General features: G+C 36.5%; 4 protein-coding genes and 3 non-coding genes across 13 annotated transcripts; 3 read left to right on the forward strand and 4 right to left on the reverse strand.

Moving 5' to 3' along the window:
• The first annotated feature begins 1,030 nt into the window (after positions 1-1,030).
• LOC111805929 (pentatricopeptide repeat-containing protein At1g26460, mitochondrial-like) lies at positions 1,031-5,308 on the forward strand. Its single transcript, XM_023691229.1, has 7 exons — positions 1,031-1,743; positions 2,681-2,903; positions 2,983-3,465; positions 3,932-4,138; positions 4,450-4,587; positions 4,680-4,871; positions 5,006-5,308. The coding sequence occupies exons 1-6, from the start codon at positions 1,127-1,129 to the stop codon at positions 4,866-4,868; spliced, it is 1,857 nt and encodes a 618-aa protein (XP_023546997.1). The 5' UTR covers positions 1,031-1,126; the 3' UTR covers positions 4,869-4,871; positions 5,006-5,308.
• Positions 5,309-6,940: 1,632 nt separating this feature from the next.
• Positions 6,941-14,130, forward strand: LOC111805719 (protein root UVB sensitive 3). Of its 7 annotated transcripts, none has more exons than XM_023690922.1 (17): positions 6,941-7,108; positions 7,191-7,339; positions 7,433-7,488; positions 7,560-7,621; positions 7,947-7,985; positions 8,086-8,148; positions 8,273-8,329; positions 8,792-8,855; positions 9,194-9,277; positions 9,907-9,989; positions 10,074-10,203; positions 10,497-10,589; positions 10,824-10,962; positions 11,464-11,504; positions 11,591-11,775; positions 12,847-12,985; positions 13,936-14,130. In XM_023690922.1, exons 2-16 carry the CDS (start codon positions 7,224-7,226, stop codon positions 12,943-12,945), a joined length of 1,311 nt encoding a protein of 436 aa, XP_023546690.1. In that variant the 5' UTR covers positions 6,941-7,108; positions 7,191-7,223; the 3' UTR covers positions 12,946-12,985; positions 13,936-14,130. The 7 variants fall into 7 exon arrangements, with proteins under 7 accessions (XP_023546690.1, XP_023546689.1, XP_023546688.1 ...); XM_023690921.1 differs by having other exon boundaries at positions 6,941-7,061; positions 7,143-7,339; XM_023690920.1 differs by having other exon boundaries at positions 6,941-7,061; positions 7,149-7,339.
• A 901-nt stretch (positions 14,131-15,031) lies between these two features.
• On the forward strand, positions 15,032-18,150 carry LOC111805299 (14-3-3-like protein GF14 iota). Its single transcript, XM_023690298.1, has 7 exons — positions 15,032-15,368; positions 15,834-16,140; positions 16,581-16,668; positions 16,786-16,895; positions 16,990-17,138; positions 17,683-17,729; positions 17,811-18,150. The coding sequence occupies exons 1-7, from the start codon at positions 15,293-15,295 to the stop codon at positions 17,829-17,831; spliced, it is 798 nt and encodes a 265-aa protein (XP_023546066.1). The 5' UTR covers positions 15,032-15,292; the 3' UTR covers positions 17,832-18,150.
• A 429-nt stretch (positions 18,151-18,579) lies between these two features.
• On the reverse strand, positions 18,580-18,651 carry TRNAD-GUC. The gene has a single exon. It is a non-coding gene; the product is annotated as a tRNA-Asp (tRNA).
• Positions 18,652-18,757: 106 nt separating this feature from the next.
• Positions 18,758-18,829, reverse strand: TRNAD-GUC. The gene has a single exon. It is a non-coding gene; the product is annotated as a tRNA-Asp (tRNA).
• Positions 18,830-18,943: 114 nt separating this feature from the next.
• On the reverse strand, positions 18,944-19,015 carry TRNAD-GUC. The gene has a single exon. It is a non-coding gene; the product is annotated as a tRNA-Asp (tRNA).
• Positions 19,016-19,554: 539 nt separating this feature from the next.
• Positions 19,555-22,105, reverse strand: LOC111805300 (protein SPIRAL1-like 2). The gene is made up of 3 exons (XM_023690300.1): positions 21,975-22,105; positions 20,382-20,693; positions 19,555-19,915 (listed from the first exon to the last, which is right to left on the reverse strand). The coding sequence occupies exons 2-3, from the start codon at positions 20,649-20,651 to the stop codon at positions 19,832-19,834; spliced, it is 354 nt and encodes a 117-aa protein (XP_023546068.1). The 5' UTR covers positions 20,652-20,693; positions 21,975-22,105; the 3' UTR covers positions 19,555-19,831.
• Positions 22,106-22,206: the final 101 nt, after the last annotated feature.

The raw sequence follows: 22,206 nt of genomic DNA on the forward strand, positions 1-22,206 counted from the left end.
AAGGAAATCGGAACGGTTCTTGAATGAAAATGGAAGAAGGCAACAAAGCGAAATTCAGCCGCCGGAGAAAGAAGGCATGGACGGCGGGGAAGGAGGAAGAAGAGGGGAGGGATTGAGGAGAAACTGAAAATTGTAATATTTGATTTTGAGTAAAAATTATTTTTCTTTAAAAAAATATATGATTTATTCTTACTCCAAATGTTTAATAAATTTATTTTTTTTTTTTTTTAATAAAATACATAATTTGTATGAAAACTTTCAATTTCATCCAATTATTTTGATAAGTGAGGCAATAACTATGTGACACATGTTTGAAAGAAAATCTTTCGCTGGAGTTTTCGTTTGAACACGACCTTCGAAGAGCACCCAACGTCGGGATCACCACGAAAACCAAACCCGACCTTCAGCCATCTCCAAAGCACCTGCAAGAAGGAAAAATAGTGAGAAAAACGATAAAGAAAGAGAGAAAATCGACTAAGCTAAACCTTACGAAATCGACGTCAAAACTTCTGATTTACGCAACGAAAACAATCCCAAAGACCTCTACACACTAAGGATAGATTTCGACGTTGCTTAGACGTCGTACACCATCGGGTAAGGAAAACAGAACGTCAGATTTTCAAGCCCTCTCAAATCCGAGAGTTTTAGGCCCTTACGAACCAAACAAACAAGACAATGTTATAGACGAATAAGCAAATTTACAATTTGTTGCAATTATTATAATTTTGACATTATATTTAATTTTTTTTCGTACAATATAGTAAAATCAAAGTTTTATGATAATTATGATAAAAATTAATATAGTTGGAGGTTAAAAGTTAATTTTTCTCTAAATCAAAATTAGTTACAATATATAACAAGGTTAGTTTTGCAATTTTTAAAAGAAGAAAGAACTTTATGAAAGCTATTTTGCAAAATAACCTTAGTCGTTTACGGGGAGCATGCCACGTGGCATGACCAGTGGACTATTTAGATATTTAGGCTTAAAGTTACCATAGTGCCCTTCTAAACCCAGACTCTATGGGTGGCTTCTTCGCGCCTATTAGCTCACAATGGCAAAACCCTAAAGAAAGTTCACTGTCGCTCTCACTGCAAATGCCATTTCTCCAGCTTTGATGCTCCATCCATGGCGTCCAAAATGGCGATTCTTTCTCGAACTCAAACCCTAATCAGAAACTCGAACCTCAACAATGTCTGCTTCTTCAAGCCCATTACCACCTTCACATTTCTTTCTCAAGAACCTCAGCTCGCTAATGAACCATCGGACATTCCTTCAACTCCACTTCCGCCAAATCCCGCCTCCGGCAGCCCTCTTTACAATGAGAACTGGCGTAATCCAATACCCAACGCTTCTCGGACTCTGTCAATGATCCCCCTCGGGTTCCTTAACCAATCCCCAAGCTCTCGCATTGAGGCATTGTCTCAAACGCTCGATGTTCAGAGCTTGTTGAACGTTTTTGCTGATTGGATGGCTTCCCAGCGCTGGGAAGATATGAAGCAGTTGTTTGAATTTTGGATTCGGTCTCTGGATAAGAATGGCAAGCCTAATAAGCCGGATGTTAACTTGTATAACAATTATTTGAGGGCTAACTTGATGGTTAACGCCTCGGCTGGGGAGCTTCTGGATCTAGTGGCTCAAATGGAGGACTATGCGATATCACCCAACACTGCATCATTCAATTTAGTATTAAAGGCGATGTATCAGGCTAAGGAGACTGAGGCCGCTGAAAAATTGATTGAACGGTCAGATTTTGAACCTTATTCGTCATTCAATCTTCAATAATGTGTGTTCTTCTTTTATCTGTCAACTGCTTTTGTTCCGTGCGTCTATAGATTAACCTCTTTAACGAACTCCTTTGTTATTGCTTGTTTATTGGGAATTAAAAGCTTATCGTTCTCTTGGTCTAGCATTGATCCTTGATCATCAATTACCTTCGAAGTTACTCGTACAGTTTGAAATCTTTAGGATATTATTTCAACTGAAAAGTTTCTAGATTAGGTCCCCATGTAAAACTTGATGATAATAAAATGCTTCCGGGGGACAATAATGGTAGTTGTTTCAAGTGAATATCTGGAAAAGCATATCAATTTTCAGGGATCAATACTACTTTTAGGTATTGGTCTTGATTGTAGTAATCTCTCAGGCTCTTGAGGGAGTTTTCTTATTAATCAATGTGAATGAAAATTAAAACCAAGTGCAGTAACATAACGATTAAACTTAAACACAACTAATTACAACAGCTTATTAACTAATCAAAGAATAAAATAATGATGAGTTATTATCCCCCTCAAGGAAATTCCCAGATGCTTGAGTTGGACCGCAGAAACAGCAAACGAGCACTTGGATGTGGCTTAGTGAATAGATAAGCATTTCTTGAGTAGTGGAAATTTTGATGAAGTTCAATATCTTTACGAAGAACACGCTTGTGTATAAAGTAAAAATCTATTTCCACGTGCTTCCATCAACCATGGAAAATTGGGTTGTGAGCTAGTTGAAAAGCTGAGACATTATTTGCATTGGACTATATTGCAGTTAAGCGTGCTTTTCTCTATATTGCAATTTGTTGTGCTTTGAACCTGATTTACTGTTAAGTATGCTTTTCTCTACAAGAACAGTGGCCTTTAAGCATCGTTGTCATAAGTTATAGGCTTTAAACATAATTTTCTTTCTTGTTATCAGTATGTTGCAGACAGGAGAAGAGTCAATGCCTGATGATGAATCATATGATTTAGTAATTGGAATGCTGTTGTCAACAGATCAGATTGATGCTGCATTGAAATATATTGACTTGACTTTGAAATCAGGTCATATGCTGTCGTTGAAAGTGTTCACTGAATGTGTGCGGAGCTGTGTTAAAAAAGGCAGGCTGGACACACTGGTGTCGGTAATTGATAGGTGCAAGGTAATAAACCAGTTCAATTAATGGCTAAGAAAAGAATTTTTTGCTTGTTGCTTCATTACTTCTCCTGTTGGTGTAACAGGCAACTGTTCAGAATAAAGCTCTTTGCCCAACATGGAACTTGTGTAATTATATCGCTGAAGTAGCAACGCAAGAGGATAATAGTAAACTTGCTTATTATGCTCTAGAATTTACGGCCAGATGGATTGCTCGAGGTGAAAATGCGAGGCCTCCAGTTCATCTTTCTGTAGATGAAGGAATAGTTGTATCAGCTCTTGGAACTGCAGGTAGAACCTACAGCTCTTCTCTTTTAGATGCATCTTGGGCAATTCTAAAGCGCTCATTGGGACAAAAGAAGGTTCCAAATCCTGAATCTTACCTTGGAAAGATTTATGCTCTTGCATCATTTGGGAATCTGCAAAGGGCCTTTACTACCCTACGTGAATTTGAAGAGGCTTATAGGACTTCTGATGATGGAGCTGGTGAAGAAATGTTTTCTCCATTCACTTCTTTATATCCATTAGTTGTGGCATGCTCTAAGAAGGGTTTTGAGACTCTGGACACGGTATAACTTTCTACCAGTAAAAATTAAGAATCTATAATATGTTACCTTGCATTTACAATATTCAAATGATTGATGCCTTCTGCTAAGTTCCTACATATAACCAGGACATGAAGTGTTTCAATAAAATTTAATTTTGTCAGTTCCTACAAATCTTGGAGATAGTTTTCTTTGTCAGTGCCATATATGGGCTCTCATCAAATAATAACGTTTGTTGTGGGAGGTCTAGAAGAATATTAACTATTACTATGATAAAAATCAACTGAGGCAAGTAGAGTGCAATTGTCTCTCTCACAGAACACGAACACAAAAGGTTAGTTGATGTGTTTCATATTAGATACATGGCATGCTTCCGTTGTTGAAACATGATAATCAGTGACTAAATTAAGAAGTTCATGGTAGGTGAGTATTTTTATTTCTTTCCTCTAATTCATCGGAGTTTCCAATCTAATTTTCTCTCCCTTTTTAGGTTTATTTTCAACTGGAAAACTTGAGCCGTGCAGATCCTCCTTACAAGTCTGTTTCTGCATTGAATTGTGTGATTTTAGGCTGTGCAAATATATGGGACCTTGATCGTGCATACCAAACGTTTGAAGCAATTGGTTCCAGTTTTGGTTTGACCCCTGATATCCATTCATACAATGCTCTGATATACGCATTTGGAAGGCTAAAGAAGGTCAGCCTTTAACCTTTTATACCACTCCCTTGTTCACACACAAAAACTCACGTGCAATTAGCTGCTGAAATTCCATGGACTGCTGATGGTTGGTGGCTGAAAAAACTAACATTTGACAAGTGTCATTTATGGGTTAGATTGCTGTGTTTTTGTTGCGAGAGGGGTCTGAATGCGTAATTAAGCATTACGTGCTCTCTACGGCACGCACTGCAGGGGTTCAATGCACAGTCAAATATTTCTTATGGATATCACACATATTTATACACCATATAAACTGAAAATTTTGCTGACTTTCTATGGTCACTTGACAGACATTTGAAGCTGCAAGGGTATTCGAACACTTGGTAGGTTTGGGCGTCAAACCAAATGCAAAATCTTATTCACTGCTTGTTGATGCTCATATCATTAACCGGGATCCCAAATCAGCTCTCTCCGTGATCGATAACATGGTGAATTTTTCGTTTCAATTGACTTGTATTCATCTGTAGATCCGTGTTCTTATCACGGTGGTGCTAATTACGTCACAAAACATTTTTGGAAGGTAACTGCTGGATTTGTACCTTCAAAAGAAATGCTGAAAAAGGTAAGGAGGCGATGTATGCGAGAGATGGATTACCCTAGTAACGATAAGGTGGATTACCTGGCCAAAAATTTCAAAATTCGAATGGGAACAGAGAATCGTAGGGATATGCTGTTCAATCTGGACTACGGCACCAATTATGTTGCATAATAGGTAAACTTCTAAGCAGAAGCAATACTCGCAATCCAAATATAATCCGAACATGTTCATCATCTTAACTAAAAGCGTAAGAATGGTGTAGTTCATGGAAATGTTGAAGTTGATTAAATCTAGTTGATATTTTGCAGGCTTTCATTCCTACTTGGAAAATCTGAGCTGCGCTAATTGGTATGCCAAGCCTGCCAGCAGAGTTTTGCCTCTTCACAAAGATATGTCATTCTATATTTGTAAATTATTAGAGTCAACAAATTTCAATCTTGGCGGGATGAATGTTAGGATCATGCCCTTTTCACCATTTAGATTCATATATATTTGTTTGACGTCTTCCCAGAAAATTAGTGAACCAAAACTGAGTTCATTCATTTTGACTTTGGTGAATAATATGTCCAACTGGAATTTTGCTGTATCTACCTCTTTCAGCAGTTCTTTTACCTTCTGTTGGAATTTTTTCGGGTACGGATACTCTTATTTATTGTCTGTCATATCAGCATCGGAGTTTACCCGTGTAAAAAAAAAAAAATTATGAAGATAGATCTTTAGTGTGGACAAGAACTGGTGAGTATTCAACTCTCATATTACTTAGATTTTTTTTTCTGAATCAGTGGTGTTGTTGGATGATGAAAGTCTCACATCGGCTAATTTAGGGAATGATCATGGGTTTATAAACAAACAATACTCTCTCCATTGGTATGAGGCCTTTTGGGGAAGTCCAAAGCAAAGTCATGGGAGCTTATACTCAAAGTGGACAGTATCATACCATTGTGGAGAGTCGTGTTCGTTTAACAGGTGTCTTGCAGAGAATAAGATGGTTACAATTGTTTTTGTTTTTTCGGTAGTAAACATGGTAAAGGTGAGGTTAGAGATGGAAAATGGCAAGTGCTATGCTTTAGGCCACAAATGGAGGCAGGCCATATTGTTATATGCTTCTCTCGTCTTATGTAGCTGGGGTATTGTTAGCTATTGCAACTCATTCGATCATGTACGTATTGTTCATAATATCGGAACATCTTGAACATCCATTCATCTGGGTTCTCTTGAGGCATTGGACTCACACGTGTCCATGTCACATCATTTACGGACTCTGTACCCAATAGTAGGTGTATGATCTAACCTCGACATATGAGCTAGGGTGCGATGTCGGCACACGCATGTTGTCCGACACTATCCTTGAAAACTCCATCTCAAAAGTTGTTCGAGACACTTGTCTCGCAACGCTCGCCCCATTGTATATATGTATGTGCCATAGGGTAGTTTGCTTTGGCTACCGGGCTCAGTGGTGGTGGAGAGTTGACATCATGCCTCTCTCATGATACATTTTGAGGCATTTTTAATTTGACAGGTGTAGATATGATTTTGGCGAACAGGTATACCTTGTTGTGAAGCGTCGTCCGGTATTCGATTGACACCAAATTTGGTGAACTTTCATTTTTCATAAGGATGGACTTAACTTCATAGCTGTATGCCCAAACTTCTTCTAAACCCAAACTTTCGAGGTTAAGGCTCGGGACCCTACCCAACCCTTCATCAAGCCTATTTTATCTCTCATGTCGACATCGTTGCCTCCGTCTCACTTGTGCCTCAATTTGGCTTCAAATGCACATTTTCTTTGGTGTGTTAGATGATGCACCGTCCTCCTCGGTTGTATCATGACTCGCTTATCTTGGCCTTCAAATGGTTGAATAGGCGCTACTTGAGAGTCACCACTTTGCTTGTCTAGAAGTGAGGGTTACAACTTACTCTTTTTGTAATATTTTAAAATAGGTTAATTAATTCAAATCAAAATGGAAATTAATATTTCTAATATATATATATATATATATATATATATATATTTTATAAAAAAATTAAATATAAATGAATATGAATTGAAATTATAACAATAAAATGTTGAATTATTAAAGAAACAGAAATATTATATAAATTCAATTAAAAATCGGAAGATAATGTTTTGAATAATATATTATTTTGAAACATTGAGATAAATAGGTTGTCTAAATATTTTTGGATAATTTTTTATTTATAAATTTTATTGTAAAAAGAAAATAGGTTAAATTAACCCATTGGTCTGTACGGGGCAACTGATTCTGTTTGTTCATCTTAGTAGGAAACTCACCATCGACAGAAGGCGTAGCGCTAAATTCGAAGGCCATGGAAATTTTGATCTACAGTAGTTGAAACCTGCCGGTGAGCTCTAATTGTTTGGAGGATTCTGCTTCTCTTTTCGGTCTGAGGTTCGAAAATTTTAATTTCTGCAATTCCGATCAGCTGTAGCTATTTACTTTCAGGGCAATTCATTTGAATGATTTGAATTAGAGTCTAAGGCCTTCAAGCTTCGAATCACCTCACATGGATCGGAAAAATCCTCAATCAGAAGTGTTCTTGGAGGAATGGAATGGTTCTTCATTATCGGAGCTTCGGAAGACTGCCACCATAACTGTTTCTCCTTCCCTGTCCATTCAAAGGCAATGTTCTGATTCCCTTCCCATCTCAGATTCCATTCACCACTTTTGGAAATTTGCGATTGATATTTCCTCTTTCTTTTTTTCAATCTATAGATCTGGTTCTCGTTTCAAAATCGTGGGGAGACGATTCTTTGACGCGTTTGTACCGGAGNTTTTTTTTTTTTTTTTTTTTTCTTCTTTTTCTTTTTCCTTTCTTATTATCAATCGTTCGTTCAATTGCAGGGGTTTCCTAGTAGTGTGACCCCCGATTATGTTCCTTTTCAAATATGGGACTCATTGCAGGTAAAAGTTTAATTTACTTGTTTCTCACCTGTTACATTTGGCAATCTTAATCACCATGAATATGAGCTGATGTCAATAATAAAATGCTTGGAATGGATGAATTCAAGCAACAGTGGTTAGTTTTCTAGGATTTTACATCTTAAGAGTTTTCTTGATGACAATATGTTGTAGGGTCAAGTAACCTTGAGATTAGTCGGGATGTGTGCAAATTGGCTAAGATACTCATAGATTACAAAATAAACATTTGGCAATATTATGGTTTGCATTGTAACATTTTCCAGTGAGAACAGTGAGTTCTTGAGTTATGATTTTCATCGTCTTTCAGGGTCTATCGACATACATTAGGACCATGCTCTCTACCCAAGTAAGGCCTTTTTATTATATATATATATATATATATATACACACATGTGCAGTTCAGGTTCTTCTAAATTTAATATGCATTTACGCCCAATCTATCCTAGGCTCTCCTGAGCGCCATTGGGGTCGGAGAGCAATCAGCAACTGTCATTGGTGCAACATTTCAGGTGAACTCATAACTGAACTTTTGATAATCGATCTCAAGTTTTTGTGGCTTGGAAGATAGATACCTGTAATGAATGTGCTGTTAGTTAATAAATTTTTCTTTCTTTTCTGTTGCAACTTTTCCAGTGGTTTTTGAGGGATTTAACTGGAATGGTTGGAGGTATCTTATTCACATTTTACCAGGTGTGCTGTTCTCTTCTGTAATCGTAAATAAATCTATATCTGATTTACTTGCATAGTAATTTGCTTGAAAATTTGTTCCATAATAGCGTAAATAAAGGGGAAAGGGGTTTTGGATGCAGATACAATTTTATACTTAGTCTTCTCCTACTAAATTCTTTTGTAATCACAGCCTTTAAATGGTTATAAACAACTGAAAGGTTTTCTTTTGCTAGTTTTTTCGGGGAGGGGTAATCTCTACCCATTGCCCTTAGGTTGTCTCGTTTGTTCCTTTTGATGAATACACACATGTTTCCTATCGAAAAAAAAAAAAAAAATAGTCTTCTCCTATCAAATTCAATATTTTGTTGTAATAATATTTATAGAATTCAAGACTTGTAGAGTTAGTCTAGAATTCAGTTCACCATTTTTATTATGAATCCTCTTTCTTGGCTATGATATAGCAACAACAATTGTCCATTTCAGGGATCAAATCTGGACAGCAATGCCAAAATGTGGCGCTTGGTTGCAGATTTCATGAATGATCTTGGTATGTGTATTTTCCCCCTTATTCCTTACTTAACCTGCAATAAGTTCTCTTTCTAGGACAAGTACATGCAGAAATGTGGGTATCTAGTGGATTAGACTTATCCATTTCCTTCTGATTTTTCCTTTATATCTTTTCCGTGGAGAGTTTCCATTATAATGTAAATTATCATCTGCTTAAACCGTTGTTCATAGCTAAGCAAACTAACCTACAGCCATGGAATTGTTGAAGTAAATAGATCTCTAATTTTCGGAAAGATTACTACACTGAGCATTTTCACTTTTCCATGTTGCATTTTGAATTGTATGTCCTAAGATAACCAACGACTTTGTACTGAACAGGTATGTTGATGGACCTCGTTTCCCCCCTGTTTCCTTCAGCATTTATGCTTATCGTTTGCTTGGGGAGCCTGTCAAGATCATTCAGTAAGTCCTTACAGATTTTAGAAATTTTCATGTAAACATGGTATTGTCATGTAAATGTTGAGATTTTTCTAATGGTATCGTGTTTCTAAGTTGTTATAAATAATGTTATATTAGTTCAGTGAAAAAAACATTTTCAAATTGATATTTAGCTCACATTTCATCTTTAGTTCAGTGATGAATTTAAACTTTAAACTTTAAACTTTAAACATTTAATTTCATTAGAGTACACCATAAACTTCGATAAGTATTAAATTTGTACACATTCAAAACCAAAATAGAAAATTACCCTTTAATCAATCAATAAATCATGTAAAGTTCAACTAACAAAACACCAACATGTTGACTCAAAAGGGACCAAGCCAATTCGAGAAACGCCCAATTGTTGCTAAAAAACATCCAATACAGTTTGAAGGACTAGTACCTAAAAGATATAGCCAAAAAAACTTTAGAAAAATGGAACTCAAGAGGAAAGGAGGGTAGTTTTGGTGGTTAGGGTGGTCATGTGCTGTAGACTTATGGATGATACTAATTCGTGTATTCAACAGAAAATAAGCATGCTGTTTGGACTTCATATTTTAATTAATTGGATGTAATCCTTAATGCTAACTATAGATTTCAATCCAAATCAGCCGGTGTGGCAAGTGGAGCTACTAGAGCTGCTTTAACACAACATTTTGCCCTTCAGAATAATGCTGCTGATATATCTGCCAAGGTATAGCGCAAGCCACTTTCCAGGTGAAGAATGATCTCTGATCCAGATATATTGTAATGACAATTGTCACTCTTGCACCAATAGGAAGGAAGTCAAGAAACAGTAGCAACAATGGTAGGCATGGCGATTGGTATGCTCCTTGCTCGTATTACCATGGGATGCCCACTGGCCATCTGGGTTTCTTTTCTATCTCTCACGTTGTTCCATATGTACGGTGAGTTATTTGCTTGAACAAACCCTCGCTTTATAGTATATGTTGACGTGACATTTAGTTTTTAAATTTCTGAATTGGTAAGAGTTCAAATTTTACTCCATCATCTCTTATGAACACGTTAACTTTTCTTAATCAAATTTTCTTAATAGTATTTTAGGTTCAAAATGTTTATTCGTCTCCATAAAAAGAAAAAAGATGGAAAATATATATATATATGTAGTCATGGTAGATTTCAAACGTGCCTTGGTAGGTCTGTCACAATTTTGTAAAATTCTGCTTGTGAATTTGTGCAGCAAATTACAAGGCTGTTTGCTGCCTTTCCTTGACTTCACTCAACCCTCAGAGGTGTTCAATTGCTTTGCAGCATTTTATTCAGACTGGCCAAGGTGATGCCCGATGTCTTTATTCTTTCCTGTTGTTACTGATCATGATTCATTTTCTGGATGGTTCAGGGCTATTTGTACGTATGTACACTGTAAATTCCATTCACACGCGTTAACATGTGATTTATGCAACAAAACTATTTTAAAATCTACCTCTTTCTGCGATAAATAAAAATTTGCTGTTCTCTAATCTCTTTGTTTAAAGAAAATTTACCATGCGACTGAACCTGCATTCAGTTCTCTCTCCTCAACAGGTTTCTAAGATGGAGCATGTTTTACCCACATGGGTTTCTTCATGGAGTTTAAGGAGTATTAAGTTAATCCATACACGTGTAAGATTAGGAGAGAGGATCTCTTCACTTCATTACTCAGAAATGTGAGTTTTTACATACCAGCTTTTTGACTTGCTTGCCCTTTTTTCTTTTCTTATTATTTAGATAAGAAAAAGACATTCATTTGACAAATAAATGACAAAGAAGCAGGTTAAGCCAAAGTGTTATAAAAAAGGTTTTCAAATGGACAAGTTTTGGATGCAATAATTACAAGACTCAATATTGAAAGAACTCCCAAGAGTTTAAAATGCTGGCATATGTGGAAGCGAAAATAGAAGTGGTTGTAAATGTACTATTGTTTACATTAAATAAATTAATAAATAAATAAACTAGCTACACGATACTCCATAGGTAGATCAATCAAATATGGTTTATCATTAGGATTTAGGCAATATAGTATATCCGTTGCAAGTGTCAAGAAATTTACTTTTATTTAAAGAACACATGCGATTGGAAGACTGAATTTTGTCTGGTTATCTGTCATAGTTATTCTTTTCCACAGTTCATATAACTGATATATGGCTAATAACATTATTTTGGTATAGGAAGGAGCTGTTGCAATTGGCAGGTGCCAATAGTAACAAAGGTTGGAGTACTTTTAAATATTTTCCGAAAGATAGGTTTGAGCTGTATTTTATAACTCCATCTGATCATATGTTATTCGTTTGCCAGTGAAGTACCTTCTAATGGAGAGGAAGGCAATTATCTGTGTTATTGTGCGAAAAGATGCAACTGCTCATGACATCTTCCAATCATTCTTTCATGCACTTGTTACGGCTTATGTTCCTGATCAGGCGTCTAGGCATTTGGAAAGCCTGTCGTGGATGGACAAACATTATGAAGATTTTATTCTAAAGGTTTTTTTTTTTCTTTTTTCTTTTTTCTTTTTTCTCTTTAATGTTTCTGAACTTCATTAAGTTGCAAAATTTCTCTTCCTTTCTTCTTTTCTTAGCCTTTTCTTTTTGGTTATAAAAAATCGTAAATTTTCATTAATTTTTTGAGAAAATGATACGAAAAACTTCCTCAAAAGTAACTCACAAAAAACCACTTCATCAAGACTGCAAGAATTAATAACAGAAGGGTAGAAATTTAGCAAATGGCCCAAATCTAATCTTAATCTCTTCTCTTCTCGCTACAATTTATAAGGTTTCCTTTCATCGAACTCCCTGTTGGCAGCTTTTTGTTTTACTCCCACAACATTTGCCTTTTCCCGGTGGTTCAACTGTTCAACTGTTCTCCCAGTTAGCGGAGTATATACATAAAGCCTGTTTAAATTTAAACCTCCAGCCTTTGACTGAAGGGGCGGAGAAAAATGAGTTGATCCTTTTGTTAGGAATCACGACCCTCCACACTGGTATGATATTGTCCACTTTGAGCATAAGCTCTCATGGCTTTGCTTTAGGCTTCCCCAAAAGGCCGGTACGAATGGAGATGTATTTCTTACTTATAAACTCGTGACCAACCCCTTAATTAGCTAATGTGAGACTCCTCTTCCGACAATCCTCAACACCTTTTAATCATTATTCACATATAGAGGACACTAGTCTGGAAGCAAAACCATCTAGAGCAGAACCGTTCTCGAACGGTACCTACATTTTCTCCTACCATCCATAGCCTAAAAAAAGAGAGAGTGATAGAGAGAGAGAGAGAATGTCTGCCCGTTCAGAATTCCAGATACATGGATGCATGAATTGCATGGTAGGAAGATATTACTTGCCAACACCTAACGTATGGGAAAAATCATGCTTTTTTTGAAGCTTGCTATAATTATCTGTAAATTGGAATAGAGTTGAACTATATGCCTTGGACTTTTGTTCATTCTTTCATATAGAGTACAATTCTCAGCCACATGTGATGATATTTTCATTACTTTTCATTCGGTATATTTGTAATTTTCATTGCATTTACACTATTCAATTACCTTTTAGCTGAAGCTGTCGGGTTGGAAGACAGATCGTCTACTATCTCCTTCTGTTTGTTGGAGAGCCAACTGGGTCTGCAGTCCCAGAGATGAGAAACTTGACTAAACCTCAGTGGTCACTAACCATAAAAGAGCAGCACAAGGAGGTACCCACTAATATAAACTGTTTCAAATTCAGACACTCTCAGTGGCATATTCACAGTATTGGTTGATACTCCCTGCTTGTGAATGGTGCAAACCTGAAAAGTATTGTCAATATGCTGTTTATGGCCCTATAGTTTTTAAACAGCACCATGCAAATCTGCTTATGACCTTGTAGTTTTTAATGAACCTTATAAACAGCACTCATTTGATTATGCTTTCTGATATTCTGCCACTGGATTCATTCTGACCTTATAGTTTATAATGAACCTTATGAACAGCACTTATTTGATTATGCTTTCTGATATTCTGCCACTGGATTCATTCTGATCTTACAGTTTTTAATGAACCTTATGAACATCACTCATTTGATTATGCTTTCTGATATTCTGCCACTGGATTCATTATGACCTTATAGTTTTTAATGAACCTTATGAACAACACTCATTTGATAATGCTTTCTGATATTCTGCCACTGGATTCATTATGACCTTATAGTTTTTAATGAACCTTATGAACAACACTCATTTGATAATGCTTTCTGATATTCTGCCACTGGATTCATTATGACCTTATAGTTTTTAATGAACCTTATGAACAACACTCATTTGATAATGCTTTCTGATATTCTGCCACTGGATTCATTATGACCTTATAGTTTTTAATGAACCTTATGAACAACACTCATTTGATAATGCTTTCTGATATTCTGCCACTGGATTCATTATGACCTTATAGTTTTTAATGAACCTTATGAACAACACTCATTTGATAATGCTTTCTGATATTCTGCCCCTGGATTCATTCTGACCTTATAGTTTATAATGAACCTTATGAACAGCAATCATTTGATTATGCTTTCTGATATTCTGCCACCGGTTGTTTCTTTTTGATAATACTTGGCTGCAAATTTTTGAAAAGCATACATTAATTGTTCTTGCAATTATGCATTTAGGCTTGCAGTTAAATATAAAACAGGTTAGAAGCTCTCTCTAAGAAGAAAAACTCATTCAAAGTGCTGCGGGCAGTGGCAAGAGCTGATCAATATTCCTGCAGAAAATCAGGCTTACATTTATGCTCAATCCTGTAGTATTAAGAATTAGAAAACCATGACCAATTTTTATATTCAAGAGCGGCTATCTTTTACTCATTTCTTTTCGAGTCTTTGAATCAGCTTGAAACCGACCGATATCGTTGAACTATATTCATATTAGTCATAAATCAAGTTTTTATGCATCGTAATAATTTGTGATATTTCTTTCGCTATAAAGGATAGGTTCCAAAATTCAATCCGTGAAGAATCGATTGTTTTCGAAGGACGTCTTTGCTATTTTTAACCTAAGTTTTAAATAATGCAAACTTTATTGTGAAGACTTTATACCTCGATTCATATTACTCTTAATTAATATCCATAATCCTCGTCTTTATTACAACCCACACCTACCTTAATTTAGAATTATGTTTTGGAACATCTTTTCGTGATATTAACTAAATTTCAAAATCTACCAATACATTAATGTAAATATTTTCGAGATACTAATAGATCAAAGATCAAAAACGTTAAACTTTGAAGAAAAAAAAAAACTAAATTCCAAAATCTAAACATTTTTGTTATTTAATATTTGATCATTTACCAATTAAACTTTTTAGGGTAAGATACCAATTAAACAATCACTTTTTAACATCTTATAATTTCTAAAGTAAAAACCTCGATTACATTTTATTTCTAGCGATATCATCGACATTATTTACCATGTCGATCATCTACTTTTAACTTATCAATTATCATGTCAATTTATTAACTGAATAATATATGTCTCAAATTTCTATTAAATTCCAAAACAAATTTCTAGAGAAAAAAAAAAAAAAACTCGCTAAAAGGGCTAAAATGAAAAATAATATATAAATAAAGGAAATTAAAAAAAAAAAAAAATTAGGAAAAGAGAGGAGGGAGAAAGGTTAATTTGATCCACAAATTTGGAAATAAAAAAAAAATAATAATAATAAAAAGAAAACTGAAATAGAAAAAAATGGAATTGAAAGGGCATACCGCCAACTTCGCGGTTTTCACTTTGCTACAGCCACAACAGAACTCTCAATCTAATCCAACGGTTCAGATTCAGTCTTCTTCCTTCTCTGTCCTCCATTGCCAGAACCTCCATTTTCTCCCGCACCTTAACTTCCCCTTCCCCTCCTCCCTCTCTTCCTCTCTCTATTCGCTTCTTCTTCTTCTTCTTCTTCTTCTTCCCTTTGTCTCTGGTTCTCTCTGTTTTTCGCATTTTTTGTTCCGTTCTTTTCCGCTCTCTCAAACCATGTCTTCCGCCGAGAAGGAGAGAGAAACTCAGGTCTACATGGCCAAGCTTGCTGAGCAGGCCGAGCGCTATGACGGTACGCTCCATCACTTTGTGCTTCTTCTTCCTTGTTTCTCTGATTTTTGTTGTATTGTTATTTTCCTTCCATTGAGGTGCGATTTTATGATGATTTTGTCAATGATCTGTTGTTTTGTTTCGGATTATGATCTCTGTTGGCAAGTGTGGACGACGGGAGGTTGTTGATCTTGTTTTCTGGATTTTTTGCTTTGCTGGCGAGTTTTTCTTTTTTGGCTTTTGGCTTTTAGCGTTGCTTCTCATGTCGAATTTGTAGTTGAAATGCTGATTCATTTCTACCTCTTGCTTGCGTTTGAGAAATGGAAAGTTATAAATTATTGGATCTTACTGTAGCCTTCGCGATCGCTGTGTTAGATGCTTGATATTAGCTTAATGCCTCGTTGTTTTCTTGAATAATTGGAGGATGTTTCCATGTCTGTGAGGTGAAAGCTTTTCTTCACGGAGTTTGATTGATCCAATGATGCAGAAATGGTTGAGTATATGAAGAATATTGCAAAGCTTGACCTCGAACTAACTGTAGAGGAGAGGAACCTTCTTTCTGTGGGGTACAAAAATGTGATAGGTGCACGACGAGCCTCTTGGCGCATCATGTCTTCAATTGAGCAGAAAGAGGAGTCTAAGGGGAATGAGAACATTGTAAAATTGATAAAGAGTTACCGCCAGAAAGTCGAGGAGGAACTTTCAAAGATTTGTGGTGATATTCTCTCTATCATAGACAAGCATCTAATCCCTCATTCGTCTGCTGCAGAAGCCACTGTCTTCTACTACAAGATGTGAGTTCTTTTGTTACAACCAATCTCAATTTTGATGATCTGCGTACCTTTCTTCATTGGACAAGTAATTTATATATTTGAAATCTGAGAAGAAACATAGAAAGGCTTGTTCTTATAATTCTAATCCAAATGCTGCAGATCTTTTACTGATGAACTTCTGTTTTCTGTGTTTTGTTTTTGAATATCGGTGACCTTTGATTCCACCCAGTACACCACACGCGGAGACACCGCACGCCCCAATGTTAGGGATATATGTTCTATTCATTCTCAAAATCTATCAGATAGGCCATTGATAGGTTGATAATGAATATGGCTTGATCTAGTTGTTTTCTTGTTCATCATATTTCTATAGCATGTCTGTTTTGAACAATTGGGTCATAATGTGCTTTAGCCAATTTGAGTATATGCTGTAGTTACTGTCATGGCATCCATGATTTCAGGAAAGGTGATTACTATCGTTATCTTGCTGAGTTCAAGACAGATCAAGATAGAAAAGAGGCTGCTGATCAGTCGTTGAAGGGATATGAGGCATTTATTTTCTTTACATCATTCAAGTTTCACATTAGAAATACATAAGAACAATGGTTTAATATCTTTTAGCCTACTCTTCAATTATTTGAGGTCCTATTGCCATTTTTGTAACAGGCTGCCTCAGGCACTGCAAATACCGAACTCCCATCGACCCACCCAATCCGTCTTGGTCTTGCTCTCAACTTTTCTGTCTTCTACTATGAGATTATGAATTCTCCTGAGAGGTATTATTAAGCTTAGTTTTCAATTCTCATACCACCATTGTTAGTAAACATTTACCCTTGTAATGTAATGCCATTTTTTGTTTTTGTTTTGCAGAGCTTGCCATTTGGCTAAACAAGCTTTTGATGAGGCAATTGCAGAGTTGGATACCTTGAGTGAGGAATCATACAAGGACAGCACTCTGATCATGCAGCTGTTGAGAGACAACCTCACACTCTGGACCTCAGATTTGCCTGAAGATGGCGGTATATCTCATAATTTATACTCAAGAACGTCTTATTGCATGTCCATTTACATAATAATCATATACCTCAGAATCTACCATCACCACTTAAATGACCCGCCTTGTTTGATAACGATTTCATTTTTAGTTTAATCTTTTCGAAATTTATGTTAGGTTTGTAGTTTTTATGCTTGGTTCCTCCTGATTTTGGCTTTCTAAACCGTATTTAAATTTCTAGACAAGTTCCAAAAACAAAAACAAGTTTTTAAAAACGTTAAACATTTGTAGAAAGTGGATACAAAACAAATAATACTTTTGAAGTAGTATTTCTCGTTCTCGCATATACTAGTATTTCTCGTTCTCAGCATATGCTTGTACATCTCGTTCTCACATATACTTGTAGTACTTCTCGTTCTCACATGTACTTGTAGTACTTCTCGTTCTCACATGTACTTGTAGTACTTCTCGTTCTCACATGTACTTGTAGTACTTCTCGTTCTCACATGTACTTGTAGTACTTCTCGTTCTCACATATTTACCGATTTATGAACCGACTGATTGATCAGGTGAGGAAAACTTCAAAGCTGAGGAGTCCAAACCTGTTGAGCCTGAGGTAAGACAAATTCAAGCCCTCTTCCTTTTGAATCTCAAATTCATGATAATATGAGGTTTAAAGTAAGTAATTGATGAGTAGGCCGCCCAGCAAGCGAAATGAGAGAGCGAGCCCCTCCGCAGCTCATCTAGAGACCGGACTTGTTGCCCTAAGAGAATCAAAAGATAGCCCTTCTACAGTGTTGTGGGATTTGTGGAGTGCACAATAAAATTTAGTTGCGGCGTTTTGAACCATTTGGTCCAACAACTAAAAGCTAGCTAGAAGGAAAGCTGGAGTTTTTTGTTTGCCAAGCTTTTGTTTCAACTTTAAATTCATCTCTTTCCACTCGTTTCATGTTTTTGCTCATTCCTATAACTAAGTGTAGCTTTGAATCACAACATCATATCTATTATTATTATTATTATTATTATTATTATTATTATTGTTTGTAATACACTTTTATGATAGTATCCATACAATATATCCTCAAACTTATTTCCTTTCTTCATCTTTCTTCCAATCCCATATTTATTATTTGTCATCTACGTGTTTTTGAAAAGTAAAGCGTTGTTGTCGGGGATCACACCTGGGAATACTCACCAACTCACCACTATGTTACAACGACATTGTTGTGAAGAGAAAATCTCTCAACTACATGTTTGAGTCCAAAGCATTTTTAGTGGATGAAATGGTCAAACGCCGTTGCTGGGGATCGAACCTGGATCACCCGCGTGACAAGCGGGAATTCTCACCACTATACTACAACGACATTGGGAAAATCTACGTAAAAATAATTGAATGAAAAATCTCTGATCTACGTGTTTGTGTCCAAAGCATTTTCAGTGGATGAAATGAAAAGTGAAAAGTAAAACGCCATTGCCGAGGATCGAACCCGGGTCACCCGCGTGACAGGCGGGAATACTCACCACTATACTACAACAACATTGGGAAAATCTAGATACTCGTCTTGTAAAAATAATTGAATGGAAAATCTCTGATCTACATGTTTGTGTTCAAAGCATTTTCAGTGGATGAAATGAAAAGTAAAACGCCGTTGCCGGGGATCGAACCCAGGTCACCCACGTGACAGGCGGGAATACTCACCACTATACTACAACAACATTGTTGTGAAGGAAAAATCTAGATACTCTTCTCGTAAAAATAATTGAATGGAAAATCTCTGATCTACATGTTTGTGTTCAAAGCATTTTCAGTGGATGAAATGAAAAGTAAAACGCCGTTGCCGGGGATCGAACCCAGGTCACCCACGTGACAGGCGGGAATACTCACCACTATACTACAACAACATTGTTGTGAAGGAAAAATCTAGATACTCTTCTCGTAAAAATAATTGAATGGAAAATCTCTGATCTACATGTTTGTGTCCAAAGCATTTTCAGTGGATGAAATGAAAAGTAAAACGCCGTTGGCCGGGGATCGAACCCGAGTCACCCGCGTGACAGGTGGGAATACTCACCACTATACTACAACGACATTGTTGTGAAGGAAAAATCTAGATACTCATCTCGTAAAAATAATTGAATCAATCAAAATTTCATTGAAAAGTAGAGCGCCATTGCCGGGGATCGAATCCGGTTGCCCACGGGAATACTCATCACTATACTACAACATTGAATCAATCAAAATTTCATTGGAAATCTCTTATCTACATGTTTGTGTCCAAGCCATTTTTAATGAATGAAATGAAAAGTAAAGCACCGTAATTGGGATCGAACCTGGGTCACCCGCACGACAGGCGGGTGGAAATAAAGCATGCAATAAACTCCCCATTTTCAGATTTTTAATTTAAGAAAAGTTTGAAGAATGTTATGAGTAGCCATAGAGCACAGTGAAAGAGAAAGTAATGCATTTCATGTAAGAAAGATCCTTGACAGACACAGACAGCTTCACAACAGCTTTTCATGAATCCAAAATAAAAATTGATTGAATAAAACCCCAACACAAACACAGCAGAAACCACAAGCATCTACACATTGTAAAGCATATCGTCCTGCCATAGTATCATTTCAGATGGAAAAAACATTGCCCCTTCAACATCATATAAAAATTCACATAATATGGAGTCTTCAAATAGCTCTATTCAGTTGTGATTTTTGCAGGTTTCATTTTCCACCAGCACCACCAAACAGGTAATCCAGAGACGATCCACCGCCCGGGGCGGCATGGACCTTGGTTGATGGTCGATCCTGCATCCACAAGCAAAACTAATCAATCACTATAATCCCCTTTTGTTATATCAGATCAAGGTAACAAAGCTTGGTTCCTCGTGGTGCCATTTTTGCACAAGATTAGTTGCGGTCCTCATTTGCACCTGGTCGATTGGGTGCTTTCGGATAATTATTCCTCGGTGGAGTTATAAGACGTTAAAGAAATGTGAACATCTTTGATTACAAGTCCAGAAAATAGTCACAAAGATAAGTCACTGCTATGAGGGCCAATGTCTTCAACAATTCAAAGATGGGATAGGAAAGTGGAAGAATTTGAAACAGACAAGATAATAGATGCTATTTGGGGGCAGGGGGCAGGGGTGGATTTGATGTAGTCATGTAAAAGTGGAACAAAATTACTTCTCTGGAGTCTGGAAATGATCAAAAACATGCTAGCAGTCAAATTAGGCTAGATAAATTGCTGAATAATCGTAATTGGCCATACCGTTATGAAATTGCCAGTGTTCTGACCGTCAGCCCTCAAATAGTTGTTTGAGGAGCTACTATGAATACCAGCCGGAATCTGCTTGGTGGCATCTGCAGGTGGTGAAGCAGTAGCAGCAGGTTTGGACGCTGCTGGCTTGGATACAGCCTTCCCTTCATTTGAAGGTGGTGCTTGGCCACCTTTAGGTGCACCTGCATTGGGAGCTTCTCCACTGCCAAACAGGTACCCCAGTGAGCTCTGCCCCCCACCACTGCTAACTCCACGGCCCATGGCTCTTCGATTTCTTTCAAATGTCACAACTCAGAAGCTTGCCTTTCAACCAGAAGAAACAGAGAAGGGATAATAACAAAGGTCAGAACATAAACGGGCGAAAATCCATGGCAGAAGGATCTCGAAGGCCTGCTTACAACTCCATATATTGCATATATTCTTATCGTGTATCAAAAGAAAATTTTAAATCTCGAGTTAAAACGTAAGGAACCAAGCTTCTGCTGTAACGAAACATCAAACTTAATATTTGAACACCATACTTTCAGGTTAATCGTTCCTCCGTTGTAACTGTTTTAAGGATTTTTCTAACTTCAATATGTAACAACTTATAATTTCAACAGTTAGCTTTGAGCTGAGAATAATTCTCTTATACAAGTGAAATAACATACATATATAATCAATCTTTTTGGAAAAATTAGCCACCTAACCTATTTCTGAGGTAAGGATTGTCGTCTAAATAAATAAACCCCAACCTAAATTAAGAAGATACTAACAAGACCCAGGTTGCACAATTAATAGAAAGTTGCAAAGTTATCGTGTTCTAGAGAGATAAGGTTAAGAGCAATAGATCTCCAAATTAAATGTTGATCCTAGTCAGTGTAATAGGTCGAGTTGATACTAATGCAACCAAAACATTAAAACGCGGAACATAAGACATGAAGCCATTAGCTAGCACCAATTCCAAAACACGACTACCATTTGTTAGTCTACTACAGTGATTATTCTATTAATTGACGAAGACTTGCACAGGAACGCAAGAGGAATATTCCAGCTGACATCTACCCTAAAAACCCAACTCAAAATCTGATACATTTCGCCGAAAAGTAAGAAACAGTTAAAATGTAGACATATTCCGTAGATCCTGTAATAACCTTTGGAAACATCAAGAAACAACACAAGCACGCTCATGAATTAACAAAATCAAACGTGCCAGACAAACTGTTTAGTAATGATGCATAATCAAGATCTGATAATTGCAGCAATCGAGAGGTAGAGAGTGAGGCGAACAGAACTAGGGGAAATTCCCGACCGAAAAACACCACAATACCTCGATCTCAAATTAAAAGCAAAGAGAACAGTTCTAAATCCAGAGAACCAACCAGATCTAGACAAGGAATGCAAGAGAAACTCAATAAAAAAAAAAATCATACATCGCTAAGTAATCAAGCATAAGCACGCCAAAACAATCACGCATTGAGATAAAATCCTTGGTTCAATGACAACGAAAAACATGAATTCGGAAACTAAAATGCGCGATGAGAAAGCACAAATCTGAAGGTAGAAGAGAAGATCTAAGACCAAGGCTTTGAATTCAGTGCAAACCTTCCGGCGACGATCGGATCTGAGGCGAACTTCAGAGTTCAGAGGGAACGAAGAGATGAATGGGCTGGGGTACTCGTACCTTGCACGCAGTCTGGAAGATACTCGTGAAATTATTTATTTATTACACGAAGAATTTTTAAATTAATAGATTACTAAAATAAAAAATACTCGCTATATTTTTTTTTTATTATTTATTATTTATTATTTATTATTTTTTTATTTTTAGTTTTAA

This window comes from Cucurbita pepo, chromosome LG11 (assembly GCF_002806865.2).
Source record: "Cucurbita pepo subsp. pepo cultivar mu-cu-16 chromosome LG11, ASM280686v2, whole genome shotgun sequence".
Lineage (NCBI taxonomy): Eukaryota > Viridiplantae > Streptophyta > Magnoliopsida > Cucurbitales > Cucurbitaceae > Cucurbita > Cucurbita pepo.

Excerpts from the sequence above, each read along its gene's own strand:
- LOC111805929 (XM_023691229.1), top strand. The coding sequence starts at position 1,127 with ATGGCGTCCAAAATGGCGATTCTTTCTCGAACTCAAACCCTAATCAGA. Across the intron at positions 3,466-3,931 it reads GTTTTGAGACTCTGGACACG|GTTTATTTTCAACTGGAAAA; the intron begins GTATAACTTTCT and ends CTCCCTTTTTAG. Across the intron at positions 4,588-4,679 it reads TCTCCGTGATCGATAACATG|GTAACTGCTGGATTTGTACC; the intron begins GTGAATTTTTCG and ends CATTTTTGGAAG.
- LOC111805719 (XM_023690922.1), top strand. The coding sequence starts at position 7,224 with ATGGATCGGAAAAATCCTCAATCAGAAGTGTTCTTGGAGGAATGGAAT. Across the intron at positions 7,622-7,946 it reads AAATATGGGACTCATTGCAG|GGTCTATCGACATACATTAG; the intron begins GTAAAAGTTTAA and ends ATCGTCTTTCAG. Across the intron at positions 11,776-12,846 it reads ATGAAGATTTTATTCTAAAG|CTGAAGCTGTCGGGTTGGAA; the intron begins GTTTTTTTTTTT and ends ATTACCTTTTAG.
- LOC111805299 (XM_023690298.1), top strand. The coding sequence starts at position 15,293 with ATGTCTTCCGCCGAGAAGGAGAGAGAAACTCAGGTCTACATGGCCAAG. Across the intron at positions 16,669-16,785 it reads AGTCGTTGAAGGGATATGAG|GCTGCCTCAGGCACTGCAAA; the intron begins GCATTTATTTTC and ends TTTTTGTAACAG. Across the intron at positions 17,139-17,682 it reads AGATTTGCCTGAAGATGGCG|GTGAGGAAAACTTCAAAGCT; the intron begins GTATATCTCATA and ends CTGATTGATCAG.
- LOC111805300 (XM_023690300.1), bottom strand. The coding sequence starts at position 20,651 with ATGGGCCGTGGAGTTAGCAGTGGTGGGGGGCAGAGCTCACTGGGGTAC. Across the intron at positions 19,916-20,381 it reads ACACTGGCAATTTCATAACG|GATCGACCATCAACCAAGGT; the intron begins GTATGGCCAATT and ends TTGTGGATGCAG.